Consider the following 14,607-nt stretch of genomic DNA (forward strand, 5'->3'; position numbering starts at 1 on the left):
TGCCCTCAAAACAATAATTTCCGCTGCTGGCACGAGTATTTAAAAATACATAAAAAATTCGTGACTGCAGGCCAGAAATGATTTATTATGTTGCAGCTGATTTCGGATGACTGGAGCTTAATTTCAAATTTGACATCGTCGTGTCTTCCGCAGGTGCGCATGAATTGAAACGGTAAGAAAAATTACAGCTCTTCGTTGAGCGAAAGATTCAATCCACAACGATAAATATGTAAATAAAAAAAAAATAAAAAACAGAGTAACATCCTCTACAAAACCGAAAAAGAAGAAGACTATCCAAAGAACAACAGCAAAAGAAAAGAAAAAACAAAAAAGCAATTTCACGGGCAAGTAAAAATAAAGCCCCGCAGGCTCCTACACAGTTCCCCCACGTCCACCCCACCCTGGACTTGGCAAGGATTGGCAAACAATTCGAACTTATTTTTGTCGACATGGAAGGTGGATGGGTTGGAAGCTGTTGCCACGGAATCCTTGCTATCGCTTTAAAAAAACAAATCGGCCGAGGTCAGCAGAGGTCTTTGCCTGCTTAAGCCTGATGAAGGTTGACGCACAAATCCACCAAACTGTCATTTAACGAGTTAAATGAGGCCTGAAAGTGAAGAAGAGAAATATTTAGAGGGTAGGGAGATGAGGACAGAGAGAAAGAACAAGAATAAAGAAAGACATTCAAAGAAAAATAAAAGGAGGCAGAATGGAGGGGAAAGGGAGACAATGCTTGGCCAGGCGAAGAGTAGCGCACGAATCTCGACTCCTTCCCTCGTTGCACAAACAAACAAGGGAGGAACGAAAGAGAGGCAGAGATAAACGGGTGCAGAGAGATGGGACAGCCTGAGCTCTTCCTTTTGAAAGATCTGAGAAGGAAGATGGGTCAAAAAGCGCAGAAGAACCTAATGCTCTCCCTTTCTTATCCCTGAACGGCTTGACGGTTATCAGCCTCACTGCCTCCCAGATTAGGGGCTTTCTGCACCCCGAGTGTTAAAGGAACCAGAAAGGAAACCTTTACACCTTGTAACTGTGATTTATCTCCTCACGTCACTCTAGCGCCGTTTCTGGAAAAGCGATTGTACCTACATCACGAAGGAGAGAATGAAAGAAAGAGAAGACATTTGTCCATTACTCGGGATACAAAACAGCGAAAGCTAGACTAAAAAAGTCCTCCACCCCTTACCATCCACCCAAAATAAAAAGTGCAAGCTAGGCGTTCTGGAAAAAAAATTTAACCAAAGGCGGGAAATATCCGCGAGTAATCATAGGTCTCTCACCAGGAGTCGATTCCAGACTGTTCAACCGTCACTTTGTCCTCTGGCGTCTGCTCTCAGTGTTCGCGAGTGATTATGGGGTTGAGGCAGGAAGGAGGAATGGCATTAGGTCACTGAACATGCGCAAACTTTCACGTCCGCTTGGAGTGTTTATTTTTATGTCTATATAACTTGTTTCCCAACGCTACGACAAACTCAAAACATGCACATCAAGATGTACAAACACATATACATACACATTAAATACACCTTACAATACTTCACAGATATCCACAAACCAAGCCTAAGACTTTATGTAGATCACGTGACAAATTTTGTCTTCAAACAAACCCTCGAACTCATTAATAAGTACTCCCCCATTTTATCATCAATATTCCTGGAAATCAGATAGGTTGCAGGATTCTCAATGTGCGAAAACATGAGTTAATGTTTAATTTTGCCGGCGCAGGGAGGAGGTTCCTCGATCACGTGGCATGCTCCAGCAAGGATCGATACGCGTGGGAGAGATGATCAAGTGACATTATCATCTCAAAATGACGAGGAGATGCTGGAGGCACAGCACAGGATGGGGATGTTTAAGGGAGTGGGTGGGTGAGAAAGAGGGTGAATTAAGAGAGCTCAGATCTTGTCACCATTGGCGAGTGGGAAGAACACGTCTTCTGTCTGGCGTGAACTGTTGCTGGCGCTCGGACACTCTCCTGTCCGCGGCAAACAAAAGCTTGGCTGGAGGAGACACCGAGGGCGCTGTTTGTCTGTCAGACAATGAGGCGTCGACTTTCCTCTTCAGTTTTTTTTTTTCTTCACGTCATCAAGATCGATCTTTCGTCTGCACACTTTCATCTGCCATCTTATTTCTGCTGTAAATGCGATTGGTGGGTGGGTTGAAGGAAAGGCGTGTGTGCGCACTACCAGAGACACGTGATATGTTCTTGTTTGTTCAAACAAACAAACAAACAAACAAACAAACAAACGAACAAACAAACAAACAAACAAACAACAAACAACAACAAAAGCTATAAAAATTGCGGTTTCTAACGCCTACTTTCATCTAAAAGTATACGGTACTATTTTTTTCATACCACCTAAACCTTCTGCAAACTCGTTTTAATGGTAATTTCTTTAAAAAAAATCTTTAGACACATTTTCGACATAAATCCTCCCACTCTTTTCCTGTCAAACAGGAAGAACTGCAGATTATAAAGTTCTAATGTGAACAAAAAGCTGGAAATAACAAAATAACAACCATAAAAGCGCAAGCAGAGACTTCAACAAAAAGAGAAAGCCACGGCATAAAACTGCAATACTACTCTCAAATGTTTTAAGGAGCTTAACAAACTTAAGAAACTGTTTATACATTTGTTTCGCTTCTCGTGAAGGTTTGTCCCTGACCTCTCTTCCTCCATGAGCATCCTCAAACAGATGCATGTTGTGGAATATGCGACAATGTGTGGCGAGGTTTAACATGACATCCACATGGCAAACACAGTCACACATTCAACAACATGAGCACACACTAGAAAGCATTTCACACACAAGGTTTGCTACGTGGATATTTTTTTTCTCTTGCTGCCATGCTAGGCATCTCTGTCTTCCCCTGCTTCTACCTCTTTTTCCCTCCTCTCTCTCTCTCGTACATACTCGCTCCCTTAGCATTAGAAGCCGTTGTGTTATAAAAAGTTCATGTGATCAACAAGCAGCGCGAAATGTCCAGGTCACCCTGCAAATGTTGTAATAACCCTCCGAAAAAAATTGCTTTCCACCGAGAATGCAGCCAGTAACTTATACTGACTTCATTTTTTACGGTAATCGCGGGCAAAAATGAAACCAGGGGGGGAAACAACACACACTACAACCATCAAAATATTTGTGAAACACTTGGAGAGAAGAGATGACCGTCCTTCATCAGTAAAGGGCCTCCCACATTGCCTCAACAAGCCTCAACAAAGATGCACTTTACACACGAATGTCGGCCACCGCACCTTATATATAGGAGCCTGCATGTAAGTTTTTTCACATCCACAAGGGCTCCGCTGTTTAGGCTGGGATAGCATCGCAAACCATGGCCACGGCAGACGCTGCTTCACATGCTATATATTTACACGTCACGTGACAACAGTTGTATTGCCAGCATGAAGTGGGGGAAGGAGACAGAGTAAGAGGGTGGCGGAGAAACACAAAACTACAAACACAAGGTCAGCCATTGACTATCAGTGGCCTGCCTTGAACTCACTAGACACTGGTAATTACGTTTAGAACCGATGGACTGGTTTGACTTCCTACCCTGAACACCTGATGGCACCTGACGGCAAAGCAGCCAGCACTGTAAACAAGATTTGCAGAAAAAAAATTAGCATGTTCAACCAAGATCTGAACCAGAGACATCTGATTCTCAGTGTTGTTAACTACGGCTGCCCTGGTGCACAAAGGGGTTCACAGAGGTCAAACCCGCAGCGTCTACCTACCTATCCTACTGGTCGACCAGCAGACTCAGTTGCCTTCATGACCTCAGTCATTAGTCCAGCTCCTGCTGACCTTTACCCCCGGGTCTCTCGACCAATGACGCACTTCTCCTCTGCCTTCGGCAACAGAGATCGTGAAGTACAGGTCGTACAGAGGAAGCTTGCGTACCTCATGGCCTCACATCCCACTCACACCTCTCTGACAGTTCCGAAGGTTAGTATGTCTGCATTCGTTTTGAGTAAATAAATAAACGAGCAGACAAGAAAAGGTCACAGAGTCCTTCGCTCGTCGGCATCGTGGGAAATGGTCAGGACACCAGATATGGCAGAAAAAGAGCTTCTCTATTTATTTTTGTGTTAGTTCACCCTTCCCTCCACCAGATTGGTGAATATGTCTCAGGTTTGTTACCTGTTTAGTCTCGATACCCATGACTAAAATATAATTAAGGTTGGTTACGAACTGCTGACGACTGATTCTCAAGAATCTCGCCCTTAGGAGGGAAGTCTGACCAGTCTAACGGTCTTCTGTCCCAGTTAGAATCGAACCATCTATCTCTGTCTCCTTTTTTTTTCTATTTAGTAATATGAAGCTTCATCCACTTTCACATCGCTCAGGGGAAGAAACCAGATAATCAGCATCCTCGCCTGCAAATGAACTATCGACCCCAGTGAACACATGATGTATCTTGAGGGTGGGAGCTGGAACTGGGGGTGAGCAGAGGCTGTTTGATGTGTATCCTCCATTATTCCATCTTCTGAGTTAACAGTCCACAGCTAGCGATGCATTCAGATACAATCCCCCATGTGAGCAAATAATTGTGCAAAGCCTCCCTCCCGAATAAAAAAAAAGTCTCCACAGCTGCGTAACCTAACGAGGGGTTATTTATCTATCTTAGCTTACATGTCTCTGATCACTAACTTAAAAATGTCCGTCATCACCATCCACAGGTGTAAGGTTGCCAACGATTATCTTGACTGAATCGGAAAAGGAATTAAAAATCTTAATACAATGACAATGACAGGTTTTACGGAGATATACAGTTACTTGCAGGTGTTTTCCCGTGAGGAGACTGTCAAAATAATTTTAGTAGTACTAGAATTTTGTAAGTTACATTTTAAAACCAGTTTTTCAAATTCTTTTGTGTTTGCTATGCAATATAATCTAGTACTGATCTTGCGAGTTTAGTCAAAGGCCAATAATTTTATGGAAATTATTTCCTGACTTCTTTAACATTCCAAATCAAACAAAATATTCTTTCTGGTTGACTGGAAGTGGGGAGGACTGGTGCTTTACACCGAGGCGGCAACTAAGAAAGCAAAGCACTCAACCTTCACAATGACTTTGTACAGAGATAGAGAGAGGGAGATAAGGGAAGACAGTTGGATAAACAAAGACAGTGTTACCTGCCAGTTCCTTCAACAGTCCCATGTCCCCGGCAAGACTAGAGAAACTGAAGGCTAACAACTTCGGGAAGGAACATCATCAACTAGGAGACGAGGACCAGGAACTCAGCCAAGACAAGTCTTCAGGCCAAAGCTCCTTGGTGCATCTTTGTTCATCTAGTCACGCTTGATGGAATTGTCTCGCTAACTGGCGCTGACGTCAGAGGCTTTGACAGCAGCAACATTCACATGACAACATCTCAGGTGTTTTTCTGCCAAAGGTTCCGCCGGCATTGAGACAACATTGTGCGATGGAAATTTCCGGTGAAAATTCCCAGGTATAGTTATCCACGTGTTCTACAATTATAGTACAGATGATTTTAAAGCTAGGATCGACAATATGTCCCACTTCTTATCCGGAGTCTGTCCTGCAGTTTTAAAAGAACGGTCAAGAGACTTCGTGGCACAATCCGAAGATTCACAACAGGAATGATCCGAGCTTTCACGACACACTCCGAAGTTTTATGACACAATCAACAGACTTCTCATCCACGAGGTTTTGCGACACAGTCCGAATCTTCACAACCCATCCCACAGAAAGGTTTTACGACACAAGTTTCACAACCATGAAGATGTACGATCATCACAAGAACCCAAAATCTTCACAGTAATGCAACACATCCCAAAGTTTCAGACCAAACCCAACACTTCACGACCCATGACCCTCGACCTCTACTAGAAAGCTAGTCTGGTTTCTCTGCACATCATGGTCAAATCATATCCACATGAGACCGACAAACATCGCAGCTTCGCACACAAGTCTGGGAGGATGCTCCGCTTCCAGGGCTTTGCACTTAATGCACGAGCAGAGCAGCAACAGCAGCGAGATCGCCCAACACACGCAAGGGAGACCACCAGCTCGCTCCACCCCTCCTCCCCCCTTCACAAAACCACTCCCAAATCCACGTTCACCCTGCACTCGAGATGCACGTGACCCAAGCAAACAACTTGTCTTCCTGCAGCCCCGAGCCACGAGGCCGGGCAGAGGCTCGATGTTACTCTTCAAAACAAAGTGCAGGCCCTCAGTGCGCGGGGGGGATGCAGCACTGCAGCGAAATTATGGGAAGTCTGTACATCAAGTACGGTCTAAGTCCTTTATCATTACTTAGCCTCATAATCAGACCTGATTGAGAGAGTTTCCTGTCTTATTTTCCCATGAAACTATCCACAAAACCCTTTCAACAGGATTGGAACTTTCATTCAAATTAAACCAAATAATATATTTGGGGGGATGAGTGGGTAATAAAAACCAAGTCAAAGGGTTGTTTTTGTTTTCTTAACTCTCTAAGTTAATCTTTTTTAGTTTGTATACTACAGCCCTCTACCGACCTCCCAAGCTACCCTGCGGCGACCACCCGTATATCTAACCATGAAACAGCGCAGTTAAGTTCCCTCTGGCATCTCAGTTTTGTTCTGTGCAGCCGCTGCGCCGATTCCACCCCAGCCCCTGCCCAACCTTATTTTCCTCCTCATAAGTGCCCTGGCACAAGATGGCACCGTGACCGAGTTACTCCGAAACCGCACCAAAAAAAAAAATCAGGGGAGTTATAGCAAGATCTTTTCTCGGCTCAGGAGCAGGACAGTCGAGAAGGGGACAGATCATGGGGCTAGCTCTCCCCGCCTCCCTCCCCAGCATCTGTCAGCCCCTCCCCTTTCTCCCTCCCACCAACCCCTGATGGCGAGAGGATTTCGTCTAGACGCCCAGGTATGCCGGCCCATCGGACCAAAGTGCATTTTTGGGGGGAGGGAGAGAAAGAAGGAGGAGGAGATATTTCCGAGGGACGACATCTGCACCGCGTCAGGTTCTCTTCCCTCGTGACTTCGCGGTGATCTCAGCACTTCAGTGCAACACCTGAACACATCCGAGACGAGCTCGAGACGAGGTTTCTTTTTATACACTACAGTCGCGAGAATCGTTAGATAATGACGTCACACATCGCGCCGTTATGTATGCAGCAACATCATAGAAGTGATGACGTCATAGACGCTGTGTCATTCTTGCTGAACATTTCCCACCATCCTCGCGTCTATAGGACTTGTAAATCCATTCTATGTTCTCTTTGCAAACAGAGACTCCAGCTTCTGGTTTGGTGACAATCTTGAGAAAATCTGGTGTCTGGGGTTCGGTTCTTGCAGTGGCTATTTCTGAGAAGTTGTTTTTCAAGATTCATATCAAACATCAATAATAATATTAATTCAGTAATCACATAAAATTACAGCACAGCACTACCTATGAGCTATAATGACCTCGATTAGACCTAAAGAGAAAAATCAACTACCTATATCCATGTCTGGGATCTTTGTTCATCGCATGTGGCTAATGCGTGTCTCCAACAGCGATGACCAAAGTTCGACTGGAATAAAGATACGACTAACCGCTGGTGCAAGAACATTAGAAACAGAGAGTACTCCGCCAACCTTAACAAGGCTTTTGATACAGTCTCGAAGACTACGTACATGGAGAACCGTCATCCGGGCAACAGCCGGTCCTGTTGCCGCTTCATCTTACAAAGCGCATCTGTCTTGCTGACGTGGCTGACTGCCAATGCGGCCTTGAAATAACCCTCTTCCTGTGCAGCCGGGGCCCTTGGTACGGCTGACCTTTGGCCTTTCCGGTCGCAGGTCTCCATTTCTCGCTCAGTGCCTTGGTATCTGAGGCGTGCGATAGCGCGTAGACTGCGTTCAACCCTGTCTGAGGGTGGAACCCTCTCCAGGGTGCCCCTCTAGGGTGGCCCTGGTATACAGCAGACTAACACAGTGTCTGACATGCCGGGTATCTAACCCCTGTTGTCCATGGCAAGAGAGACACGGGTATTTATCTCTACGGGTACCGTGCTTTAGAATCTCGGAATGACTCACCTCTTCAAATGTTATGAAGGAACAAACAAGAGTATGGTTGCCCTGTGATGTATCTGTCCCAGACACAACAACTTATGTCTGTTAGACACAACAAGAGCTGTGTCCTGGGTTCCGTCATTCACGTGCGAGAGTGCGCACTGTTGACTGGCACTTGGACACAAGAATAAATATTTCAGGTTTGGAAGACTGGAAATAGGAACAGCAGAGACATAAGAGTTCAATGACCTCCTCACCCCTTGAAGTCAATCATATTATTCGAAGCCCCCTTCAATTTTCAACTCTTGATTTTATTTATCTCCGAGAAGCAAAAGATCTTTCCCATTCCATCTCCTGGTAAAGTACAGCACAAAAGATTGCTGGGAAAGGGGCCAGGGGTGGGGTCAGAAAACGATGGTGCTTGAGCAAAACCAGGTCGGTACCGTTGGCCGAGGGTCATTGACCTCAAGATAGTCTCGCTCTTGCCATAGCAACACTTTTTGCTGTACTTGACCTACTGGGGGATGCTCGAACCATGGCAAAGTGGCTCACTATGGAGGGACTGGCTGTCATTCACATTCATCATCTCTAAAGCCACTGGGAATGTATTTTCACGGATGTAAACTATTTAACAAACTCCCCCTCCCCCAGCAGGATCAGGTGTCTTGATTCTTAATTCAATCTCTCGCCACATCGCCCTTCATGATAACAGTGTAATAACTTTTTCACAAGGGGGAAAAACCAGACAGAGGAGACTTTAAAAGTTTGCTAACTTTTCGAATCATTCGCTAATTCAAATTAAAAATCCGTCACTAACGAAACTATTTGAAGATGGCGCCACAAAAAATTAAATTAAAATTCTATTAAAAGGAGATAGAACTAGATACGAACTCTGTTAACAAAGTTTTCTAATCTTCCCCTCCAAAAAAAAAAAAAATGTGTGAAGCTATTCGCGTCCCCGCCGCCTTCCCCCCGGGGAGATAAACACATCTTGTTTACGAAGTGTAGACGGGATCGCGGATCAGCATCCTGTACAGTCGTATAAACATTCCGATAGTCGGTCGTTTCCCTGTCCAAGATGCACTCTGACTCACTGTGAGGCAAGGTATCTTCTTGGGTTACATCGATAACGGCGGTGTTATCGTCTACACTCGGCGCGTCGAGATAATCTGACCTGACGACGATGACGACGATGCTGCCAGGTCACGGAGGTCACGAACCAGACAAAGGCTGCGAGGTGCAGTGGACACGCACAGTCATTAATAACAATATAATAATAATAAAATACGAGAGAGAGAAATGAAAGAAAGCATTAAGCACAGCACTTTAATTTTAAAGGATAATTTAACAACTCGGAAAGCCGTTAATCTATTTTTAGAAACACATTTGTCTACGTTAGAAAGTTGAGAAGGAAATGCCCAAAGTGACTGGGGAAAACCAGCAAACGATAAAAATGCACTTGGATAAAAAATGATAACAGCATCATGAGAACGGGAAGGAGATGCCGGCCATCAAAGCATCAAAGACAGAAGATTAATCAAGGTGCACCGACACTGAGGACAAAGAAATAACGAAGAGAGGAAGGAACACCGACAGAAGACAACACAAAGTGGATAAGAAATTGAAAGACATGAAAGTGGAAGGAGATGAAAGAGATGAGAGAAAAATGTAAATGAGATGAAGGGAGGGAGAGAGGGAAAGAATTTCCCTGCAAACGAGTCTTTATTTCTCAGACATTCTGCGCTTTTGTCACACCTGGCAGCCGTTTCAAGCTCCAGAGAATGCAATTAACTTTCTCTTTTTTTAACTTTGTGCACCTGGTGCAGACAGACGTTGTGAGGAAGTTCTTGACTCTCCTTCACTCCCTTCTCCTATCCCCTCCCTTGTTTTTTACGATGCAAATCTCTTTGTGAAACATCCCCGTCTAAATTCTGTCTGGTTTACTGGCTCGGAGCCCGGTGTCCGGATGGGTGGGCATTTTCACACCAAAGAACGGGAAAGGGAGGATAATACAGTGAACAAAATGTACAGTAAATGAGTCAAACATCAAATATTTTATTTATCCCACTTTCTACAATTTGTTTTTCCCCAAAATAAAAATATGCAGAGGAATCTTTTGTTTTATGAGGCAATGGTAGTTTCTAATTTCAAATTTCAAAACGATTATGTATCGTCTTTTTATATGATAACTTTGCAGTTCAGAAATGCGGTACATAATTATTATTATTGTAAACATTGTTTCCCTTGAGTAATTAGTGCAAACACGTGACCTTTGGCTCATAGTCTCTCACGAGGGTGCACGGGGCAGAATGTTTTAACCACGCATGCGCATGTCCAAATGTGAAAAAAGAATCCAGCCTCCGATGGTAACTTTCCCAGACACCTTCATCTCACGGTCCCTCCCTCTCTCCCCACCCCACCCCACTTACCTTTGCACTCTGGCTTCTTGGCTTTGTCTGCGCCCCTGTGGCCCAGGCGCCTCTCTGCGACCGCCATGACACCCAGCTGCAGGTCAACGCAGGTCAAGGAAGCGGAGCCCTCCACTCGCTAGGCCATAGTCACGCGCTGTCTCGTAACTCAGCAGCCAGGCATCCAAAATAAGATAAAAAAATAAACCCTACCATCCATGTACCAGGGCTTTCTTATCACCTTCAACTCCCAAGTGTCTTTAACCTGCCCCCACATGGTCTTCACAGGTTTAGAGTCGCATCCAAGGCATGAGCTGTAGACAATATTTCATTCTTTTTTTCGTTTCGTTCGCTGTCGTGTCTAACCTTAACTTCTCCTTTCAAAAAATAAATAAAAAAAAATTTCCAGACTTTCACATCGTAATTGAAAACAAGATGTCTTCTTTAAAAAAAATGGTTACTGTGAAGTCGTTGTACAGACAGTGCAGACAGAAGCACAGGAGAAGGTCTTCATGCCAGTTCCTTGCTTTCCAGAATGTTCTGCAGGACTATGCAGGTCCTACACTACGACGTCCACAACCTCGGCACGTGAGCGCGTGAGCAAACAGAACCGCGGCTCGTGTGTCTTGCTGCAGCGGTCAGTGATGATGATGACTGCAGCACTGCTTCTCGCCGCCTCACTCTCTTCTTCTTCCGCAGCAGCTGCTGTAGTGCTGCCCTCTACAGCTAAAACGCTTTCTGTGCGAACACAGGAAGTCCCTCGTAATGACACGAACAGGGCTTACGGGAAGCAGAGAACAGGGGATGGAGGGATGGAGGGTTGGGGGATGGGGAGGGAAGCGGGACAGGCCCAAGTACACGATGGATAAGCCAAAAAACGAAGCTGTTATACTTCAAAGCTCTAACCCCCCCATCATCCCTTCTCCCCTCCAAACACACACCTAACAACTTCTCCCCGACCCTTTTCCCCTGATATTCACTCCACCGCATCCCATCCCATCATCCATTTTCTTTTTGTTTGTTTTTAAAAGAAACATCCTTTTATTCGGCACAATTTCGCCCAGACTTCAAGCCTGGTAGAACAAAGTCTGGGTGGTGTATGGACATTAGTGTTCTTGAGGATCCACTTCACCCTGTGACTTTCGTGAACACACTTGGGTAGGTGGCTATTGTAAAGGTCCACGACACCCGGCATGTAAGCGGATCATAACCGCCAGCTCGAACAGAGCTTTTAAAGCGATAAAGATATTTGTACCATTTCAGGATATACAGTGTTCCCTCGCTACTTCGCGGTTCATATATCGCGGATTCACTACTTCGCGGTTTTTTTTGAGTGAAGTATCGCTCGCTACTTCCGCGCTGGGAATTATCATTTTACAAAATACCATAGATACTTCAACAGGAAAAAGACGAAAAATGAAGCTGTATTAGTATTTCTATTAAAATACCATGGGTATTTTGTAGATAGAAAGAAAGAAATAACTGTGTATGAGAAATCCATTGTTATTTGTAAGCGACGAGCCATGATTGTTATCTCCCATCTCGCACCCAGTTCGCATCAGTTTTTTTGGTTTCTCTGAGTAAAGTTATACTTTTTTTTACACTAATTTGTTATTTTACTGTATTAATACCATGATTATTATATTACTTTACACTCACATGATATTGTTTTACATGTATATATTATTATTGCATGTATGTCCCTACTTCGCGGAAATTCGTTTATCGCGGCTGATCGTAGCACCGATCCCCCGCGATAAACGAGGGAACACTGTATATATATACAGGACTATTATTTCATTGTACTCACCAAAAATGCTGTAAGTAGGAGTACATACGCACGACTGAAGAGCAGGAGTTGGGGTAGTGTGGGGAGGGGTATGAGGAGTACACGGAGCATGTACACCCCCCTGTCTACACATTTATCAAACAATAGTATATATTGTTCTAACATCTCACCAACAACATCTACCACCAACACGCGGAAGTACCTCCTCATTTCCTGCCTTAATTATTGTTTCGCTGATACAAGTCAAATGACTGTGACAACGGTCGTCCAGTGTTTCTGCTGACTGTCGCATGTTTTGCTGACAATCGAGAGATTATACCCACTTTCGCTGTCACGTGACTGGGTTGAGAAATATTTATTGCCTTCAGTTTAGAGACACGCGACATGGCGCCTCACGCTGGCGTTGCTGTCTGCAAATCTGATTATGTTCCGAATGCCAAGCCAAGCATCACACACCATGATCCCACACACACAATAACAACAATCCTACCATTGTCAAATGTTCGTCTGCTTGAGTGCAGTTTGCCTGCCTGGATAATTTTCCTTAGCTGAAAAATTTACTCGTGGTTTACAATCATTCCGGATATTACTCGGATACAAAGAAACAAAAATAAACAAAAGTGCAAACTATGATCATTTGGGTGTGTGTGAAAAATTGAAACCAGTTCAGTGCATATACCCTTTATAGCATCCTCCACCCGAGTTTTGGAACTGTATGGGTGGAGGTTGGGGGATGCCATTAGTCGCGCTACCTAAACTACACTAATGTTTTTAATTATTTCTCACAGGAAGGCAAGAAAAAGCAACAAAGTCCGAAGGCTGAGTAGGAGAAAAATAATCTATGCAATGATAATGAATCAGGTTTCCACATTCTAAGCAAAGTTTTTGAAAGGTTAAAAGTTTCTCTTTCGAAGCTAGTCAAAAATGAGAGTTTCCAAGGATTTTCCGGTTTTTGCCAATTACTAGACAAGTATACTCCCAGCACAACAAGCAATCTTGAAATGGGTTTCAGGTAAAATCTCATTCTTTGAAAGCTTTCAAAATGGAATCTTTGGCTTTTTTATGAATCTATTCCACGAATGATGATAAATAATATATCCACAAAGATACATGGCCAGCATCACAGTTTCGGTTAATTTTCAGTTTTTTCCACGTTTTCTCAAGTTTTCCAGAGACATTTTCAATGACACTTAAACATGCAAGGGGGAAGTGAGAGAGAGAAAGAACACACAACACAAGATGGACTGTTTTAATCTCTAGGTCTTGCCACAATGAGTAAGTGCCCAGCAGGGAAGAAAAAAAACCCAGTGAATGTTGTGAGAATGTGTCAGAGGAAGAAAACAAACAATACAAAACAACTTCACGATCATCTGTAGAGTTTGCGTGCACACCAGAGCGAGAGAAAGGAAGGGGAAGAACAAACAAAAAAGAAGGAAAACAAGAAGAACGTGAAGATTACAGTGAAAAGAATCTTACAACCAAGTAAAGGTCTCGGATGTGAAGCCTCGTTTGCACAGAAGTTGGGCAAGAAACACTTCACTAAGAGGCTCAGAAGTTTAGACGGTTCTGGAAGGTATTAACCGCAAAACCTAAATGGAATTAAAAGTCCCTTGAGTACACCGTTTGTTCTTGACAAGATTTCGACAGGGATAAATGAGGACAGGGAGTGCTTGCACCTTCAAACAAAAGAAAGATCGTTAAGAATTTATATTTAAAAAGCAGATGAAAGCATTGGAGCCTCGTCTTCGCTTCAAGATAATATTTAGAATTATTCCTTGTTGAAGCTATTAGTTTTCGCCCACATTGAGGTCACAAAAAACAGCCAAAAATAATACAGAATCTGATCTTTTTATTTCTTTTTCATGTGAATTTAATGAATAAAGTTAAACTATTACGTTTCTTGGAAAAAATATCCACAAGTTCAACGGCAGTTTTCGTGTAATCATGAAGTTTCGGAAGAAAAGGGAAAAAAAGATAAAAGATCAGATCATTATTTTTTTGTTTCTTTTATTTTGATTATGCATGCAAGGCACGCATACATTCTATATTCAAGACAGTTTACCTAGTTAGAAGTGTCCTTCATAAATTTGCTCTCTTCCGGATCGAATTTTCGGAAGAAAAAAAACTTGTAAAAAGAGACAGGGATTCAAAATTACTGAAAATCGTTTCCTGCGGCTTGTTCGTGGGGCAGCGTGACCCAACCTTGCTTCATCCTTCTTGCAGAAGAAACAGGAGAGAAATGGAGGCAGATGGTGTGTGTGTGTGAGGGAGGGTGTGTGTGTAGGGGGGTAATGGAGGAGTGAGATAAGGAGGGGATGGAATGCCGCACCCTTGCAGCACGCGAAAGCAGAATTCTGTCCAATCAAACAGTCGGATTGATGATCGTTATTCACGTG

General features: G+C 43.7%; 2 protein-coding genes across 5 annotated transcripts in view; one reads left to right on the plus strand and one right to left on the minus strand.

Annotated features, from left to right (window-relative positions):
• The window catches only part of LOC112572749 (myogenesis-regulating glycosidase-like), a 104,350-nt gene that overhangs the window by 20,105 nt on the left and 69,638 nt on the right, over window positions 1–14,607 (plus strand). The gene's annotated exons all lie outside the window — the stretch shown is intronic.
• The window catches only part of LOC112572751, a 39,561-nt gene that overhangs the window by 4,589 nt on the left and 20,365 nt on the right, over window positions 1–14,607 (minus strand). The window contains exon 1 of one of the 4 annotated variants that reach the window (XM_025252610.1): window positions 10,444–11,136. The exons of 2 other annotated variants lie outside the window; for them this stretch is intronic. In XM_025252610.1, coding sequence (XP_025108395.1) covers window positions 10,444–10,510 — 67 coding nt within the window. In that variant the 5' untranslated portion in view covers window positions 10,511–11,136. Of the gene's footprint in view, window positions 1–5,140; window positions 7,214–10,443; window positions 11,137–14,607 lie in introns of those variants that run through there. One more of the 4 variants, XM_025252614.1, reaches the window with a different exon arrangement.

This window comes from Pomacea canaliculata, linkage group LG9, assembly GCF_003073045.1.
Source record: "Pomacea canaliculata isolate SZHN2017 linkage group LG9, ASM307304v1, whole genome shotgun sequence".
Taxonomy (NCBI): Eukaryota; Metazoa; Mollusca; class Gastropoda; order Architaenioglossa; family Ampullariidae; genus Pomacea; species Pomacea canaliculata.